At 52.0% G+C, this 17,302-nt stretch overlaps 1 protein-coding gene across 7 annotated transcripts; it reads right to left on the bottom strand.

Annotated features, from left to right (window-relative positions):
- Nucleotides 1-125: 125 nt before the first annotated feature.
- Nucleotides 126-16,830, bottom strand: LOC122383589 (eukaryotic translation initiation factor 5-like). Of its 7 annotated transcripts, none has more exons than XM_043370171.1 (11): nucleotides 16,781-16,830; nucleotides 15,437-15,572; nucleotides 5,340-5,451; nucleotides 4,421-4,714; nucleotides 3,777-3,952; nucleotides 3,359-3,511; nucleotides 2,820-2,927; nucleotides 2,348-2,470; nucleotides 1,617-1,810; nucleotides 1,105-1,213; nucleotides 126-701 (listed from the first exon to the last, which is right to left on the bottom strand). In XM_043370171.1, the coding sequence occupies exons 4-11, from the start codon at nucleotides 4,572-4,574 to the stop codon at nucleotides 393-395; spliced, it is 1,326 nt and encodes a 441-aa protein (XP_043226106.1). In that variant the 5' UTR covers nucleotides 4,575-4,714; nucleotides 5,340-5,451; nucleotides 15,437-15,572; nucleotides 16,781-16,830; the 3' UTR covers nucleotides 126-392. The 7 variants fall into 7 exon arrangements, with proteins under 7 accessions (XP_043226106.1, XP_043226111.1, XP_043226112.1 ...); XM_043370176.1 differs by lacking the exon at nucleotides 16,781-16,830 and adding an exon at nucleotides 15,722-15,970; XM_043370177.1 differs by lacking the exon at nucleotides 16,781-16,830 and adding an exon at nucleotides 15,722-15,965 and having other exon boundaries at nucleotides 4,421-4,711.
- Nucleotides 16,831-17,302: the final 472 nt, after the last annotated feature.

Raw genomic sequence — 17,302 nt, forward strand, 5'->3', positions numbered from 1 at the left:
AATCAATTTGATTTGATGAGCACTCAGCACTGGTCCGGGCGCGATGCAGTCTATTTCTCGAAAATAATTAAGTACCATCGTCCATTCCTATTTCCTACTGCCCTTTCCAGAGTAAAACCAACCACTATCTTCAACAAGTGTATTGATTCACTGCAACACCAGAATCCGATTATAAGCTTTCTGAGGAAAAGAAGAATACCACAAGACAGGTGTGAGACCACAACAGCGACGGCGTCAAATTAGTGCCGCCTCTCCAGCCGAACCCCTGACAGCGATTTCAGACATAGTTTGGAGACAAATGGGATAAATATTTCCAGCATATTAAAAATAAAACAGCTCTGCTGCGGCCGCCGGCGCCCGGCAGACGGCCGCCGCCGCTCGGGACACCGACTCTAGATGTCGTCGATGTCGATGTCCTCGTGGCCTTCCTCCTCTGCCGGCTCGGCGGCCGTTTTGGTGGCCGGCGCCGGCGCCGCCTTCTCCACCTTGATCTCGCGCGCGCGGTCGTCGTAGGTGATCTCGACGTCGTCCTCCTCGGACTCCGAGTCGGACTCCTCCTCGGCCTCGCGCAGCCACGTGATGAACGGCGCCGCGCGCGTGTGCATCTCCTCACTGAGCTCGCGGCTCACGTACTTCTTGCTGGGCTTCTTGGCCCACTCGAGCAGCACCTCCTCATCCAGCACGTCCAAGTCGTACAGCCTCTGCGGGAACAGCGCCAACGTCAGCGTCAACAGCGTCACCATTAGCGTCACCAGCAGCTCCACTAGTGATTTCAATGAGAACAAATCGTGTTTACTGTTTCGTATGGAATCCAGCGACCACGCCTGACAGATTTAACGCCACATCAAACTGTACAGTTTTACAATCTACTCCACCGGGGAGAGCAAACGGACAGAACAATCAACGAAAAACGACCCAGTCTCACCTCAGGCTTGAAAGTCTCACTATTCAGCAAAAAAAAAAAAAAAATACTATTGACAGCCACCATGCCAATCATCTGCCTTTTGACAGCACATACTCTTCCACAACCCAATATGGCCCCACCTTTCTCCCGCCAGCGCCCCCCCCCCCCGCGCCGGTCGGTAGGTCGGTTACGTTACGCACCTTAAGGATGTGCGGCACCTTGGGGAGCAGCTGGTCCTTGTACAGGTTGATGACCTGCTCCATGCCGCCCACCAGGTACTTCTGTGCCTTCTTGTTCTCGTGCGTGAATCTGGCGGAGGGAGTGGACCAGTCAGTATCACAAGTCGTCTTCATCTTGCTGCACATGTAATGATAATATACCAGCAAAATGCAACAGCCATTGGATAAATAAGACGCGAGGCGGCGAGATCGACCAAGTGACGGGATATAATGCCGCATTTTCGTACTCGAGACGTCGCACCGTAAGTGCTCAAAGGGCGCACCAACTCACTGCTTTGACAGTTCAGCGCCCCGCTCGGCTCGAAACATAGCAATATTATCCGCAACACCACTTCGTCATACCCAAAGTCATGCCACTCAGAAAGCTAGCATGTCCGCCTCTGTCCTGCTGCAGCTATGAGGGTCTCGTATGAGGAGCAGGACGCCGCACTGGGCTCAGGGTCTGAGAAGCACGAGCTGACTCAGGGCCTCACCTGAGGAGCAGGACGCGGTACTGGGTGATCTGGCTGATGATGGCGTCGTTGAACAGCAGCTCGGACAGCACCAGCGGCGCCTTGTCCTTGACGTCCAGCCGCTCGGCCTCGGCCAGGACGCTCTTCTCGTGGCCGGTGAGCTGGCCGGCGTCGCGCCGCTGTAGCACGTACTTGTAGAAGATCTCCAGTCGGTCCTGGAAACGCAGATCACCCTCAGTCGACCGCCAAAGACCGGAAGAATCGGCACATCATGCGTAACTCAACGGTATCAGAACGGCTTTAATGTGAACAGAGGGCAATAAGCTCTGCAATCTAGAAAAGGTTCAATGATAAAGCACCGCAACTTTCAAGCTAACAAACAGTGCCTCAAACAGGCCGTTACAAAATTATAGCCTATGTAGCCCGCGAAACGTCTCATCAAAACCAACCTATTTCAAATGGGCGCTCCTATTCGAATTCGAGCCAATCTGACTGGCAGATTTTCAGAGTGAGGGTGGTTGATGAGCCAGGGCCGACCGGGCATTGACACCGCTGTGTCACAAAGGCAGGGTGAACGGGGATCGGGCCGGCACGAACGGAAGGCCACAGTGCGCGTCGCGGGTCCGGCGCGGGCGGGCAGCCGTTCCACTGTGATGGTGGTCCTAGCACACGATCCCAGCGGAGTGGCCGCCAGCCCGCGCCGGCAGAGCGGTGCTCGCGGCCGGCCGGGGTGGGGCGGGGTGGGAGCGCACCTTTTCCGCCTTCTCGAGGTCGTCGTTGATGGTGAGCCCCTTGACGCCGTCTGTGAGCTCTGCTTGTCGCCGCTGAACGGCCTCCTCCGACACGTCCACCGACCAGTCGTCGTCCAGCTCCGGCTGAAACACATCAGTCACAGTCAGTCTACACAGATTAACGCAAGCATAGGGCCACCATATGGCTAAACACACATGTGGGTGTAGGCCCAGTAGAGAGCAAACAACACTGTGACTGCCTCCAAAACACGACCTCATAAAGAAGGTGCTAAATTATAAATGGTGATGAAAACATACTGGAACCCAAAAAAGTATCATGACTGAAAACCCCTAATCTTTTGTTCACAAATCCGTCATCAAGAGGGGACAGGGGTACGGCGGCGGCAATGGTGGTGTGTCACTTGTAACAGCAGTGACCGTGAGGACAGCTGGAGTGGCGGAGGGTGAAGGAATGGAGCTACGTGTCACCGACCTTGGCGGGCGCGTCCGTGGACCATCCCTCCAGCTGATCGTCGCCGTCCTCCGAGTGGTCGCTGCCCTTGTCCTCGCCGTTCGACTTGCCCTTCTTACCCTTCTTGGCCTGAGAACGGTGTCACAAGGGGAGAGTCAGCGATGGGCCGATCGGACCAGGACGTGGGAACAGGGCGGCAGCCGGGGAGAGTTAGAGGTGCGCAGACCGGGACAGGTGGATACAGGACAGCCGGGCGAGTCGGTCGCTAGTGGTTGCCACTAGGGTCGCTGCAGTTCTTGAAGGTCAACTACTGATAGAAAATAATGGCTAAACAATCATACTTTTATGACAGAGCGTCGTCGATTCAGCAAATGATTGAGATGACGAACAACAGGCAATCGACAAACAGCACGGTCAGTCTCGAAACAGATAATTTCCCTTCAGCTTCACTGACATCAAGTACAAGCCAACTTACGATAAAACAAAGATAGCTGCCACTCCACCCCACCCAACCTACCCCCATCAGGTCACAACACAGCCCCTTGGCCGCCAGCACCTACCGCCTTTTTGGTGAGCGACTTCCCGGCAGCGTTGGGGTCAGCGTCGGGCGGGTTCTTCAGGATGAACGTGGTCAGCTTGTGGCGCATGTCCAGCATACCCTGGTAGCCGCACGCCTTGCACGACTGGCCGATCACACCCTTCTTCTCGCGAACCTGAACGAATGTAGAGGGAAAGGAGAAGTTAGACACGGGGTCCTCCGCGCACTGGCACCTGAGCTGCAGTGGGGTGATGAGTGATACAGCTGGACTTTCTAGCGTACTTCTAAAGCCAATCCATCATTTGGGTGGCTCTCTTAGAAAGAGACAAAATCACAATCAAATCTTGACTCGCCGCCCAAGCCCCATCTGTTCCCGATGCCTCCCTCCACCACCCTGCTCTCCCTCCTCCCCGGGCGACGACTGGCTGCCCCGCACAAACCTGCAGCACCGTCTCCGGGTTGTCGCAGCTCGGACACAGCACAAACTTGCGGATGAAGCCGTCCAACATCTCCTGCAGCTTGGACGCGTCGTGCGCGCCGTTCACGATGTAGCGGTCGTTCTTGGCGTCCATCAGCGTCTGGGCTCCCAGCTCACAGCCAAAGTACTTGCACGGGTCTGCCAACGGGGGTCACAGGTGTAAGGTAAGCAGCGTGGACACATGAGGGTCAGGAATGAAGGGAGAGCATACGCGAGCGGCCCAATCGACCGCCAACGCACCAGCGTATATCCTCCGTGCATGATCGATATCCATTATCAAATCGTCCGAATGGGAGTATCTACAGTGAGTGGCACGCCAAATGGTGTGCGTGACTGGTATCTGAATACTGTTCATCCAATCGTCCACAGGTATGTAATTGGCTGCCTACCTCCTAGATACAAGGGCATGTCATAACTAATCGCTGCTTCTCAGAACGCCCGTCTGGGCGACATTATCCACTGGGAGCTTTACATATACACTCCTCCCTCTCTATAATCCCCTCCCTCAGCCAACTACCTACCGGCTCTCTACGCCGCCGCTCTCTCGTCAGCCCCCTCCTCCCAGCAAACCCCTCCGTCCTCTAGCGCGCCACCCGAGGTACTTACAGGAGGGCGGGCGACAGAGTGCCTTGGCCACCTCACTCATGTTCACCACCACCGTCTTGATGCCGTTTCCCTTGCCCTCGACCTTGGCCAAGAGGCGCGGCATCTTGTAGCGGTAGAAGACATCGGTGACGCTGGTGTTGACGTTGAGCGCCATGGTTTGGGCGGCGTGGCGGCGGCGTCGGTAGGCGGCTGGTGTTCAGGACTGAGTCGGCTCCGGCGGCGAGTCACGAGACGGTCAAAGATGGCCAGTGGCCGAGTCGAGCTATCTGCTCAGAGATGTTCAGACTGCTCCTGCTGGAATACCGCGCACGGATCGGGTCAGACGGGTCTGGGGAGGGCAGGGCCTAGTCGGATCAGAGTGGGAGAGAGCGGGTCCAGCACAGTCTAATAAGTTTCTGGCGCTCCATTCATCAGTTTCAGGCCTACCCATATCCGACATACCGACCGTAGCAAATCAGTTCCTCAGCAATCACTAAAAATGCAGTGGTATTCGAATACGTTAGCATTCATTCAGCTGGAACATCAGTTTTCCTGCCAATTGATGCCTTAGTGCACGTCGACTGCAGAACAGAGGCCGTTTCGCGCTCATAGCAATAGAAACATTAAAAACCAATATCAAGGCAGCATCATTTATCACTGGCTCATCGATGCTGTTTTCTACCTACATACGAGATCCGTAGATCATCGTAGATCCATCTACATCGTCTACATCTACACTGTAGATCCATCTCTGGCACTATCGTTAACGGCTATGTCAGAATGTGGTGCTGCGACGAGGACGATAGTCAATCCGACGCCCAGAAACACCACCCTCTGCCGTACAGCTGCTGTCGCATCATTTTGCGTCGATCCGGCGCACGGCGCGACCGGACCGCCTTGAACAGATGCATACGGACGGGACGGAGAGGGATGGACTCACCGTTGGCTGGGTCGGTCACGAAGACGGGAGGCCGGTGACATACACCCGACTGGAGCGCGCCCGACTGGGTCGGCAGTGTCAACCGATAACTGGCCCTGCAACTGCCTTCGACCTGCCGACACACAGACAAAGGGGCGACGGGTTAGCTAATAGAATATTGTCAGTCACAACCGATAACTGGCCCTGCAACTGCCTTCGACCTGTGGACATACAAACACACGGCGGGTCAGTTTCAGCAGTGTCAGTCAAAACCGATAACTGACCCTGCAACTGCCTTCGACCTGGGGACATACAAACAAAGGGGCGACGGGTTAGCTTGCAGAATATTGTCAGCCGCAACCGATAACTGGCCCTGCAACTGCCTTCGACCTGCCGACACGCTAACAAAGCGGTGGCTGGTTAGTTTCAGCAGTCAGTCACAACTCACAACCGATAACTCATGGCCCTGCAACTGCCTTCGACCTGCGGACACAAGGACAATGGGGCGGCTGGTTAGCTTCAGCAGGTCACTCGGGACAAGGGAAGAGGACGAAGCAGCCATATTCGTACGGGGGAAGTGAACAGGGACAGCCTGCCTGGAGGAAGGCAGGTTTAGTGAAGAGGGGAAGGGCGAGGGGAGGAGAGCAATTCAGACTGAGCGCCTGGAATTCTGCCGCCGTCAGCGCTGCCCGCGGCTACGGCAGCGGAGCCGCCGGTATCCGGCCGGCCGGGGACAGTCACATATCGGCCCGAGCGGCGACCCACGTGGGTGCGGCGACTGCTCGTCCAAAGGTCAGGGACACCGGCTCGTGGACGCCTGACATGAGCGGTGGGATCCACCCCGCGCCATGACAGTGTTTGTCGAACCGGTGGGCAGAGCTTACATATGCGATAGTGTGCGGACAGCTGCACTACCACAGCTGCGCAAAAAGGAACGGGGGACTGAGGTTAACGGGACCAGCGCCATGGCTAATACAATGAGCGTATCGTGAGGTTTGGTTTAGATTGAACCACTGATAGCAGTGTAGAAACAGTTGCACCGTATTTCAACATTACGAGCATCATGCATACATATATTTCGATGATGCAGTGTAACAGCGACAGGGAAACATCCATGTTCTTTTAGGGCTATCTAACAAATTTTGTCCATAGAACTGACTTACAATATGAATATATCAACATAACTATGTAGATAAACCGCTAGCTCGACTAGATATATCGATGGCTCCACCATGTACCAAAAGGCAAAGTGCATGACCCAAAAGACCACTCGGATGGAGCCGCACCTGACCGCTACGCCGACCTCTATTTACCATTAGCTCGGCCGCGGCCTGTGCCATACAGCCGCGCCGGTACCTGGGGCCGGCCGTCCCGCCCAGCAGATCGACCGCCCGCTCTCCGTCCATTATTGGATGCCGGCGGACACGGTAGCACCCAGACAATCTAGTTAGGCAATGGTCCCGGGCGGGGGGCGCACTGCGCCGGAGCCGACGCCGCTCAGAGAGCAATACACGCCTCTTCACATCTACCCGGACTCGACAGTCGGCGCACGCGTGCCAATACGTGCCGCGGACGGCGTCGAGCGCGACAATGACTCACTGGTGTAAAAAGCCCGGCGCTGGCACGAACAGACACGACGGCTGCCGTCAAACAGGTCGATGCGGAGACCGACATGAGGTGCAGGTCCGTGTTTACGGCCGGCAAGTGGAGTTGACAGTAATTTGTGTGCTCCGTGTACACCACCGACGAGCATTTAGAGATATTGCCAGCAGGCAAACGGTCAAGGACACCCAATGAAACACGGTGATGATTTGAAGCTGAGGGGTTGCGCAGCAAGAATGGGTAAACAACGATAAAATTCCACTATTTGATGGAAAATATTTCATTCGAGCCTAGCAAAGGTTACCCTCTTGTAAGAAACTGTCTTCATGCGCAAACTTTGCACGCTCATTACTCATATCAAAACAGCCAAGCCCCCAAATATCTGTCATTCCTTTAGGAGACATCGAGTATGCAGCGGTGGTCGGGCCAGTTCTACCACTCTCGCCCGGTCAATGCGACAGCGCCTGTCTGTCACCGGCGGGCGCGGCCAAACCGGTCCCAGCCGAGCCGGGGGTGACGGGCCGCCACAGACCACGTGACGGGAGCGTGGCGGACGGCCGGGGCGGCGGCAGGGCTGAACCACAGAAAATTGCGGATGTGGATGACTGCGACTCACGGCCAGAGGGTGGGAATTAGAATTACAGCGCAGGCTCTAAACCCGGAGTCGCAGAGGCCTAGTTCAGATGCGAGATCACGCCACTGAAGCCTGGGTCTTTCACTTTCACCACCGATTTACGAAACATCCCATGCAAAAAAAAAAAAACACTCAGTTACATTGCATAAATAAGAAGCACAGCTACGCATTCGGCACCCACCAATGACGACCATCTCCGTTTTCCCGCTCATGACTAGCCCGGCGGTCCTCTCATGGGTAGCGTGTCGCCCCACCCCTCTCCGCGTCATCTGTCCGCCGGCCGGCGCTCCATCACTCGGTCACGGTACCGTCTGGAGGCCCGCCGGCCGGCCAGTCAGTCAGTCGGCCGGTCAGCTGCTCGATCGATGACGGCCGGTCGGGGCGCGGCAGCGGTGGTAGCGGTGGCGCAGTACCGGTCCGTCTCTAGGCACCCGCAGCCGTCCACAGAACGGGAGGCCCACATAGCACCACGGGCCGCCCATTTGGCCGGGGGCTACCATACGGCGCCACGGGCCGGCAGGCGTCCATAGGCCGGGGCTAACACACAGCACCACGGGCCGGTAGCCGTCCAGTCTGTCTGGAGTCTCCACGGCGCCACGGCAGGCCGGCAGCTGTCCACAGTCCGGCGGCTCCCATGCGGTGCCACGGGCCGGGGCCGCCTCTCATGACGCGGCGGTTTGCCGGCTGTTTCGCAATGTCTCCTCGGAATCGAACGGCGCAACGGCTGGGCAGGCAGGCCGATCTCCGAGAATGGACGACCAGAGACCACCCATCGGCGCCTCCCGAGACAGCGGCCAGACCACCGGGCCACCCAAACAGGCCTCTGACAATCCCGAACGATGACGACGCAGACTCTGATAATATGACTTTCCAGACTAGGATCAGATCAGCTATTTGCCGTAACCCAAAGACAACCGTGTGAGGACCCCGTAATGGATCTGCACTATAAAAAGATAAATAAAAAGGGATCACAGCGATAACACCATACCCAACATGTTTCGGAGTGTCTAGGGATGAAAAAACCTCTGGAGCCGTCAGTGTCAGGCCGGAACAGGAAACGTAACACCACCATTCATTCGGTCCATCAGTCGATACCAGCGGGCTGTGTGCGGCGATAAACGGTGTCATTACCGGAGGTCGGCCACATGAACCGACCGCCACGTGGGCCGAGCCCGCTCATGACACGTCACCCAGCAGGCGCAGCCCGCCAGACGTATAACCAGTCACAACAGGAAATGCGCAGCTTACAGTGCAGCCCGTGCTCTTGATAGGCTGGCCCGGCATCATACGGCGTATGGTCACCGCACTCCCCTATCGCAATCAAGCCTGTCATCTCCGCCGGACCGCCCCAGATAACATTGTGCCGTCTAGACAAATGGATGACCTTGTCCGTGAAGCGGCTTGAAACCTGTTGCGCGGCAGGCCGTCGGCGGCGGCCTGAGCCCGTATTGATCGGTCGCCACCGGGAGGCCATATGGCAGGTCGAACGTCAGCAGGAGCCGCTGAACGAGAGCGTTCAGCGCTATCACGTGAGCGGCAGGGCGAGCGCCACGCGACGCCAGCGCCGGCCGGCCGTGAGGATCCAGTAATCTCACCGCACCGGAGGCAGAACAGAGCTGAGACAGAACAGCCGCCGAGGCTGGTCGAAAGCGGGACGAGGTGCTCCGTTGCATGCATGCAAACAGCCGACCGAACGGTACACAGGGGGGGGGGGGGAGAGCGAGATGGAGAGCGAGTGAGAGAGAGGAGATAGGCGCGCCGCACTCACCGCGCTCGGCTGCCACCATGAACGCCAGCGTGGCCAGCGGCCTCGCTCGGCTCGTGTCTCGGCACTGGGCAGGCCGCCGCCGTCGTCCCTCCAGCCGCGCCTCAGACGACGCCCGGCGCTCCGCTACTGAGTCCGCCGGCAGCGACGGCACGCCGCCGCTCGATACAGGGGCGCCGCGCCGCGCGCGCGCGCGCCGACACCGCCTACGGGCCGTCGAGAATAGCCGGCGACCGGAACTGGAGACCGGCGTCGGAGCCGGAGCCGAGGCGGGCGGGAGGCGCCGGGCCCGTGCACCCCACGCCCGCCCACAGAACGCCGACGGAAGTCTGGAGTCGGGTGCACTTAGAGCACTTCGGTAAAGCGGCTTCCCTTCAGGAGGCGTCCCGTCCAGGAGATGCACCGCTGCCCTTCTGACACCCTCAGACTCCCGACACAGGAAACCCTACGACGGTGAGCAGTGAACACTGCCACAGAGGAGTTCGGAAAGCCGGACAGTGGGCACTCCTTGGTACTGGACTACCGAGCTCCTTGGACTACTGGACTACAGAGCTCCTTGGTGCTGGACTACAGAGATTTAGAGGACCAGCTCAAAGCTCCACAATGCACAGGCTTCGAAAATAAACACCTGGATAACCTTTCTCAGGCTGGCAGATTACTCACCTATCTATCAACTGAGATCCCGAAATGATAAGAACAATGACCTCAGGAGACTGGCAAAATGTTGAACGCCTTCCAGCTCCAAATCTCGCGACATATTCTAGATAAAATCAATCACTGCATATGAAGGCAGGACCAATAAATGAGAAGATCCTCAATATGAAACAGTCAGGATATCCACTTTCGTAACGAGGCGTCCCCATCGCAGTCCTGGAACCTAGCCAGTGACCTTCCCTCAAAAGATCTGTCTGAGCTCAGAAACAAAGGAACAGGGAACCAGACTGGTCATACTCAACCTCGACCTTACCCTGAAGATGACTGCATACAGAAGCACAATAAGAACACAGCAGTATCACAGTTCTGAGCCACAGGAGCACGGCTCGGAGCACCAGGAGCACAGCTCGGAGCACCAGGAGCACAGCTCGGAGCACCAGGAGCGGGACAGCCGGCAGTCACTGCCGCCGGCGGCGGCGACACCCGCCGACTGCCAGGCCGTCACCTGAAGGGAAGCCCTGTCGGACCAGCCCCGCCCCGCGAGCGACAGCGCGAGGGGAGCGGATCAGGCCGGGTGAGATGGGGTGGCGTCAGGCATGCTCATAGGAGCCGAGAGTATGCATCAGATGCCGCGGTTCCGATACAACGGAAAACAAATACATACTATGTCACACGAAACGAATCCCGTTGACTGAGTGCTAAGAAGCTGGCTCATTCAGAGATAAAATTATCACCCGTCAACCGTACCAAATCCCGATCACAACTGGATTTTTACAGCATCTAACATATAGGGAGGAAGTTCCGTAAGCCCCCCCCGCCGTTCGGCCCCTAAAAGCTCCAAAAACTACCCTTACACACGTTCAACTCGAAAAAGTGAGCCAAGGCCAATGACCTTGACCTAACCTTCACTTGACGCCCACCATCATGTATAGAACAAAATCATTTCACATGTTGAAACGTTTAAAACCACAAAAATATTGGAAACGCATGTACAATGCGTGTATAATGCGCACTAACCTACCCCTACGCCGAATCGCGATTCCGATATGACATGGTTTCGAGAAACAGGTCACAGGTCAAAGGTCATTCGGGTCGGTGTCATGAAATTTTCAGGGCAGGCGTAAGATCTAACAGCTCGAGGGTACTGAGAGTTTCGTCACGTAGCGCGAGTTATTTGCGAAATACCGAGGTGGGGGTTTGTTCGAATCACCTGAGGGTTGAGTTGGAATTGCAGCGCCAGTTTAGTATCTTTTATTGAAAATAAAACCAATTTGAGGGATATAGCGAGCTCCTAACAGTGAAATACCAACCAAATGATGGTATTATCTTCCCTTAATTGGGAATGTGTGCAGCAAATTTTGACCAGATGCAACTGTCTCTTATCCAGCAGCCCAAGAATATACAGCTGAAGAAATTCCAACCATGTAATGACATTTTTCTCATCCAAGAATGTCAAACATACATTTAGTGTAGTGCATCAGAGTAAATTCCAGCCATTAGATGAAATTCCTCCCCCTAGCCAGAAATGTATACATACACCAGGCCTTCATGTCCATTTAGGAAAAGTAAAAAGTCAATTTAGCAAAAGTAAACATCTCTATTCTATTACTCATTTATTTACATTTACAACTTTGGATTGGAAACATTCAATATTTTCATCCACATATAGGAAACATTCAATATTTTCATCCACATATCAATATGGCTTCAGAATAAATCTATATCCCTCTCTCATGTATCCATGATTAGGCAATGGCCACTTATCTATGATATTTCACAGGTAACAAGCCTATTACCTGTAGGAGTGGGCCATAATAACTTATCTAAGCTAAATGGTATAGAGAAAAACTAAACTAAATTGAATGTCTAGTTTGATATAAATGTGACTAATGCTGGTATGTAGTAATTGAGAGGGCATATCAGTGGGCTGTTCACATAGATTTTCTACCAGAAATCAGCAATTTCTCCTATTTATTGAGGTCATCAAGATGTGGACAAGCACCAGCTACTAGCAACATGTTGAAAAGCTGACACCAAACAACACTTCAGGCCCTATCCTATGTCATAAATGGGATTTGATCTGGCAGCACTGGTTAAGATCAGCTACATCAAAATGAAGTTGCTGCTAAATGGTGAATGATTTGCCATCAGTTCAGTCTATCTGATTCCAATGTCCCAAAATTTGTCTATTTGGGTGGGGAACGACATCCAAATGAAATTCATTTTCCACTCTCACCACCATTTTTAAGAACAATTTTCCACTCCCAAGTCCCAACCAAGAAAACATAGATTTTTTACCTATAGAAAGACAGTTGTGTGGATGCCCAGTTAGCATCAAACATTCTACACCCTAGAATAAAATGCATGCTTTTTGTCATTTCTCACTCCTTTTTGATCTAATCGAATCAGCAGTTTTCCACTCTCTCCCCTCTTTTTGGTGGGTAATCAGTCGGGCGCACTGTGGTATCTCCGATTCATTTATGGAGACGTTTCTATTATTGGAAACGTTTCCAATTTTGACTACTCTTCTGTTCCAAAAATGGAAACGCTCGTTCCCTAAATAGAAACGCTAACATCTCCGCACATATTTTCTTGCCAAGGGTGGCTGGATTCGATGTATAACAACTGTTTCGCGTAAAACAAGCTCAGATACACCAAAAGCACTTGTCTTCTTGCATGGAAAGCTGTCGTATGCATTTAAATTCACGTCTTTAAAATGCTCCTGAATCGTATCCATTTATGGAGACTTAGTTTCCAAAAATGGAAACGCCGATGTTCCAAAAATAGAAACGCTGAAGTTCAAATGTGTGCAAACTTAGCTTAACCCTCGCCCATGTAGGGGGGGGTTGGTGCAACCCCCCCCCTGAGGTTTTTCGGAAATAGTGCAAAAACGGCGGCGCGCAGCGCCGCCAAATTTTGGATACCTTATGGGGCAAACCTTGCGCATCTTTTGATAAAAAGAATTTGACCGGGTCATGTCAGGTCACGGAGTTATGACGTCACAAAGGGAACAGCCTCCGGCCGGATTTTCACAAACTGAGTGCCAACGCCCGAGGTTTCCTGCCGGTGGTACGGACATCGGTTGATGGATCGTGATGAAACTTCCCATGCATGTTGGGGCAAGTATTGGCTATCATATGGTATAAGAAACTTGACCGGGTCAGGTCAGGTCACGGAGCTATGACGTCACAAGAGGAACAGCGTCCGGTACTATTTTTGAAAAGCGCCCGAACCACTATTTTGCTAATTCTTGTCACCTCAATGGGAATATGCAGCAATATTAGCTTCTATAGGGAGCAAATGGACATCCCAAATCCAAAAATACTATCAGATTTCAAAAATTTAAATTTTGATTTTTCGAATTTCTGCCGCCGACTGTGACCTTGCCGACTTCCGGCGCTCCCAATGCGCCATTTTTAGAGCTAGGGAAACGAAATACATACCAAACGATAGAGAATTGATCAAGGAACACGATAGTTAAGGTTTCAAGTCGATATCTCCCACCGTTTTGCCGCAATCGCCGCGGAAAATTTGAAAAAGTCTATTTTTCCGAAAATTTGACCTTTGACCGGTCAAAAGTAGGTCAAATGTTGACCTAGGACCAAAAAATATACCACCAATCGCGAGATCTCGGCGAGAGCAATCCGTTGGTCTTTTCCGCTAAGCTCTACGACGCTCCGTTTTCAAACGCCAAGGGGGGGGTCGCACCAACCCCCCCCCCCCCCTGCATGGGCGAAGGTGGCAGATCGCCGTTTACGGGCGAGGGTTAAATGTGTTTTTAAAATTCACATGCAACTAAAAATTTGATGTTTTGGGACTGGTTTAGCATCTCGGCTCTCGGCAGTTACCTTGGACGTCGGGATCGATAATAATACCTTACGCGCCGCAACTTGAGCACATTCAAAAGTCAACTAAAACTAAGATTTCCCACAAACTACTGGACAGATGTGGTCCAAAGTGGGCAATACATAAAGCGTAGATATCATTTCAATATATAAAATTAATATCAATGTTACACATGAGCTAGAATGAAAAAATTCATCGTCAGAATACAACGGTATTTGGTGTGACGACGGTGCAGACCTTATTTCCATCCTGCTTTTTACGTATTTGCACGGAGATTTACGTTGATCCAAGCCTACGATCATACTCAGCACATTTGAAATATCATAAAATGCCCACTTAAGTCTCCAAATAGGGCTTTGCAACAACTTTCATGCGATTTAATCAAAGATTGACGACCACCAGGCCGCTGGTAGGTACACCGGAAAACGCAGCGTGAAAATGAATGAAAAAATGAAGTTCCCGGTGATCTGGTTGTTCCAATCAATGGGTCAGTCTTTCAGTAGTCTGTTAAAAACGTTATTTTTTGTTCAAAACATTCATAAATGTTATTATTTTCGATTAGAAAAACGTGTGAATTTTTTATCACGTCAACATGTTATAAGCATCGCCTCGTTCGTCAACTTTCGGTTTTCTGATCGGAAAGTCGGAGAACAGGAACATAAACTAGAATGCTGGCTGTCGATTGGTGGCATCCTGCGCATGCCAAATTGCACCAATCAATGCCCAGTTTGCTTTAAAGGTAGCGATGCACACAGCGTCTCCATTTATGGAACAAATCGTTTCTATTTTTGGAAACGGCGTATCCATTTTTGGAACATTGTTCCAAAAATGGAAACGTTTCCATAAATGGATCGGAAATACCACAGTGTGCCCGACTGTAATTTTCCCCTCTGACACCCAAGACAAAACTCAATTTTGGGACACTGTCTGATTCTGCCAAGAATACTTAAGAAAGCTCGCATAAAAAGCAGCATGACAATTCAAAAGAATGGGACAAGAGGCCATTATTATCAAATAAAGTCAAACTATCAGCTGCACATAAAACAAGCCAAGTAAAACAGCTTCTTGATATAAACTACACATGCCAATTGAGATGCTTCTCCAGTTCTCTCCTGGTCCAATTAGCTGTGAATCAGCTCAGCATCTGAAATTAAATTTGCGGCTGGCTTGGAATTTATTAATTATAATTGCTTTAATTCACAAAAAGTGCCTCTGGATTTAGATTGTGGCCATTTCTGTATAACTCTCAAGGCGAGTTAACCAGGTGAATTAAACAAAAACATACCACAATCTTAATTCAGAAGCACTTAGGCATGCAACCAGAACAGGACTCATTGATGCTGTGCAGGCCTGCAGACTGCAGAGGGCACATGTGCTCCCAAACTTTATCCGAGGTCAAAAGCTCCCAATTTATAATCCCAATGCACTGCTGAGTGCTGAGCAGCTTAACACAAACTTTCTGTAATTAAAATTATTGATTTTTCTTCTTTCAATTCAAGAAAAAATAGATATTTATTTCAGGCTCCACACAATCGGGCAAAATGTGGCCTCTGGATTCACCAGCAACTCCAGAGATCATTCACACATTGCTAGCCTCCCTTCTTGAAGAGAACTCACCTGTATAGTTGCATACGGTCATATAAGGAGGTGAATATCCGCAGGTTTGCGGCAAGATGTCGCTTGAGGCCTCAATGGTGGATAAAATTCTTTCGCGGGAGGACTCGAAGATCCAGATGGTGCCGCGCACCGGCAGCTGGAACGGTTAGACAGATATAGGTCAACTTTGGTTAAAAAACATTGGCCCAAAGCGTTATCACAGAGCCTAAAATACGTGATCTTTTCGAAACTAGAAAAAAAGAAAAACATTTGGAAAACAAAACGAAAAGACGAAAATGCACCCACCACCTAGTCAGCAGATGGCGGAAATGAGATGTGAGGAAAAAGTGATGGGATTTCACGCGTCAGGTACTTCAATATTCCAGATATTTTCATGGAAACATTTCGGCTATTGTTCGATATTATTTGAAAAGAAAATTAGATAAAACATAAAGATCACAAATGAAAAGTGAAATGAACGGGAACATTCAGAGAAATAGGCACCAAAGAACAAGTATGCTCTTGGGAAATTTTACGGCTCAGTCAGTACATCAGTACTCTCTCCTCCATGTCAGTACTTTCATTTCCATCTCTATATGACCCTAAAAAGATGCAAAAAGTCAGTGATAACACATAAGTAGGTACGCAAGTCTCGTAGTAACATATTGTTTTAGACGAATTATGCAGGTCATCTGTTGTTACCCAGAGACCTCAGTTGTACTAAATTTGTCAGTTTTCTCAGCTACGAGGCATAAAAGGTAGGTTTTCCGCCTTCCGGCATTAGACGGCGCTGCTAAAACGGCGGGATGTCGGTATGGGTTAGTGAATATGGCCGTAAAGGCGTAACGTAAAGGTTATGCTATGTCAAACTTAACCCGGCTGCCACTGGGCCTCCACGCCACCCTTAACACTCTCAAACATCTGGTTACAGGTAGGTAAGTATAAAACACAATATCAAATGATTGCATTCGTCGTGACTGCCCTTTATGCCCCTGAGGGATCAGGGAGGTTACCTCGGATCACGGAGGCATCCAACTGTGAAACTATTTTTTTCTCTCTATAGGTTGTTACGTTCCTTATTTCTATCATTGCTACGGTTGGGATTACTGTTGGTAGCGTGGCGTGCCGAAGTTAACTGTGACGTTTAAATGGTAGCGTTTGTTTGAGCTTCCGAGCCGCTCTATGTTACGTTTGCCGAGTTCGGTGCCGTTCAGTTCAGTTCGCCGTTCATTCTCTCCCCCACCATCTGTCCCACAACAGACTGTGTAAGTTTTCAAAGTAATTATTTACATAAGCACACATTATTATTACATTGATCATGGCTATATACACTGCCCCAAACAAGGGCCGCACCCTTTTACTTACATGATATTGGGTAGGAGGTATGGACGCACACGTCGCGCACTGGGCAGTCCAACGTAGCTCCCGAGTGGAGAGCGAAGAGAGAGGATCACTGCGGGACACAGCTTATATACCGCGCCTCCGGCGGTTGGCATTTGCCTCGGGCGCGGCACGCAAGGCTAGTCCCGCAGGACAGAGCGCACAGAACATGGCAGGGCAGAACAGGACAGAGCAGAACAGAACAGAGCAGAACAGAACAGAGCAGAACAGCATAGGTGGAGAATTGTGACCAGCTGGGGGTGCTCGGGCGGAGCAAATCCGCCGCCGCCTAGCGGTGACCTTGACCCGCGCCGCCCGGCCGCGGCTCCAAAGCCAAGCCGGCGTGGCCGGCGTGGAATTGGGAGAGCTCGAGCACCCCCAGTCCAGCACAATTCTCCACCCGTGCAGAACAGAACAGCCACAGAACTCAGGACACCGTAGTAGAAGAGGTCACCGACTCGCCGTGGCAATGACCTCGCCGGCCGCCGGCCTGCCCCTATCGTGGTG

Source organism: Amphibalanus amphitrite, unplaced genomic scaffold (genome assembly GCF_019059575.1).
Source record: "Amphibalanus amphitrite isolate SeventyFive unplaced genomic scaffold, NRLGWU_Aamphi_draft 000168F_arrow, whole genome shotgun sequence".
Classification (NCBI taxonomy): Eukaryota; Metazoa; Arthropoda; class Thecostraca; order Balanomorpha; family Balanidae; genus Amphibalanus; species Amphibalanus amphitrite.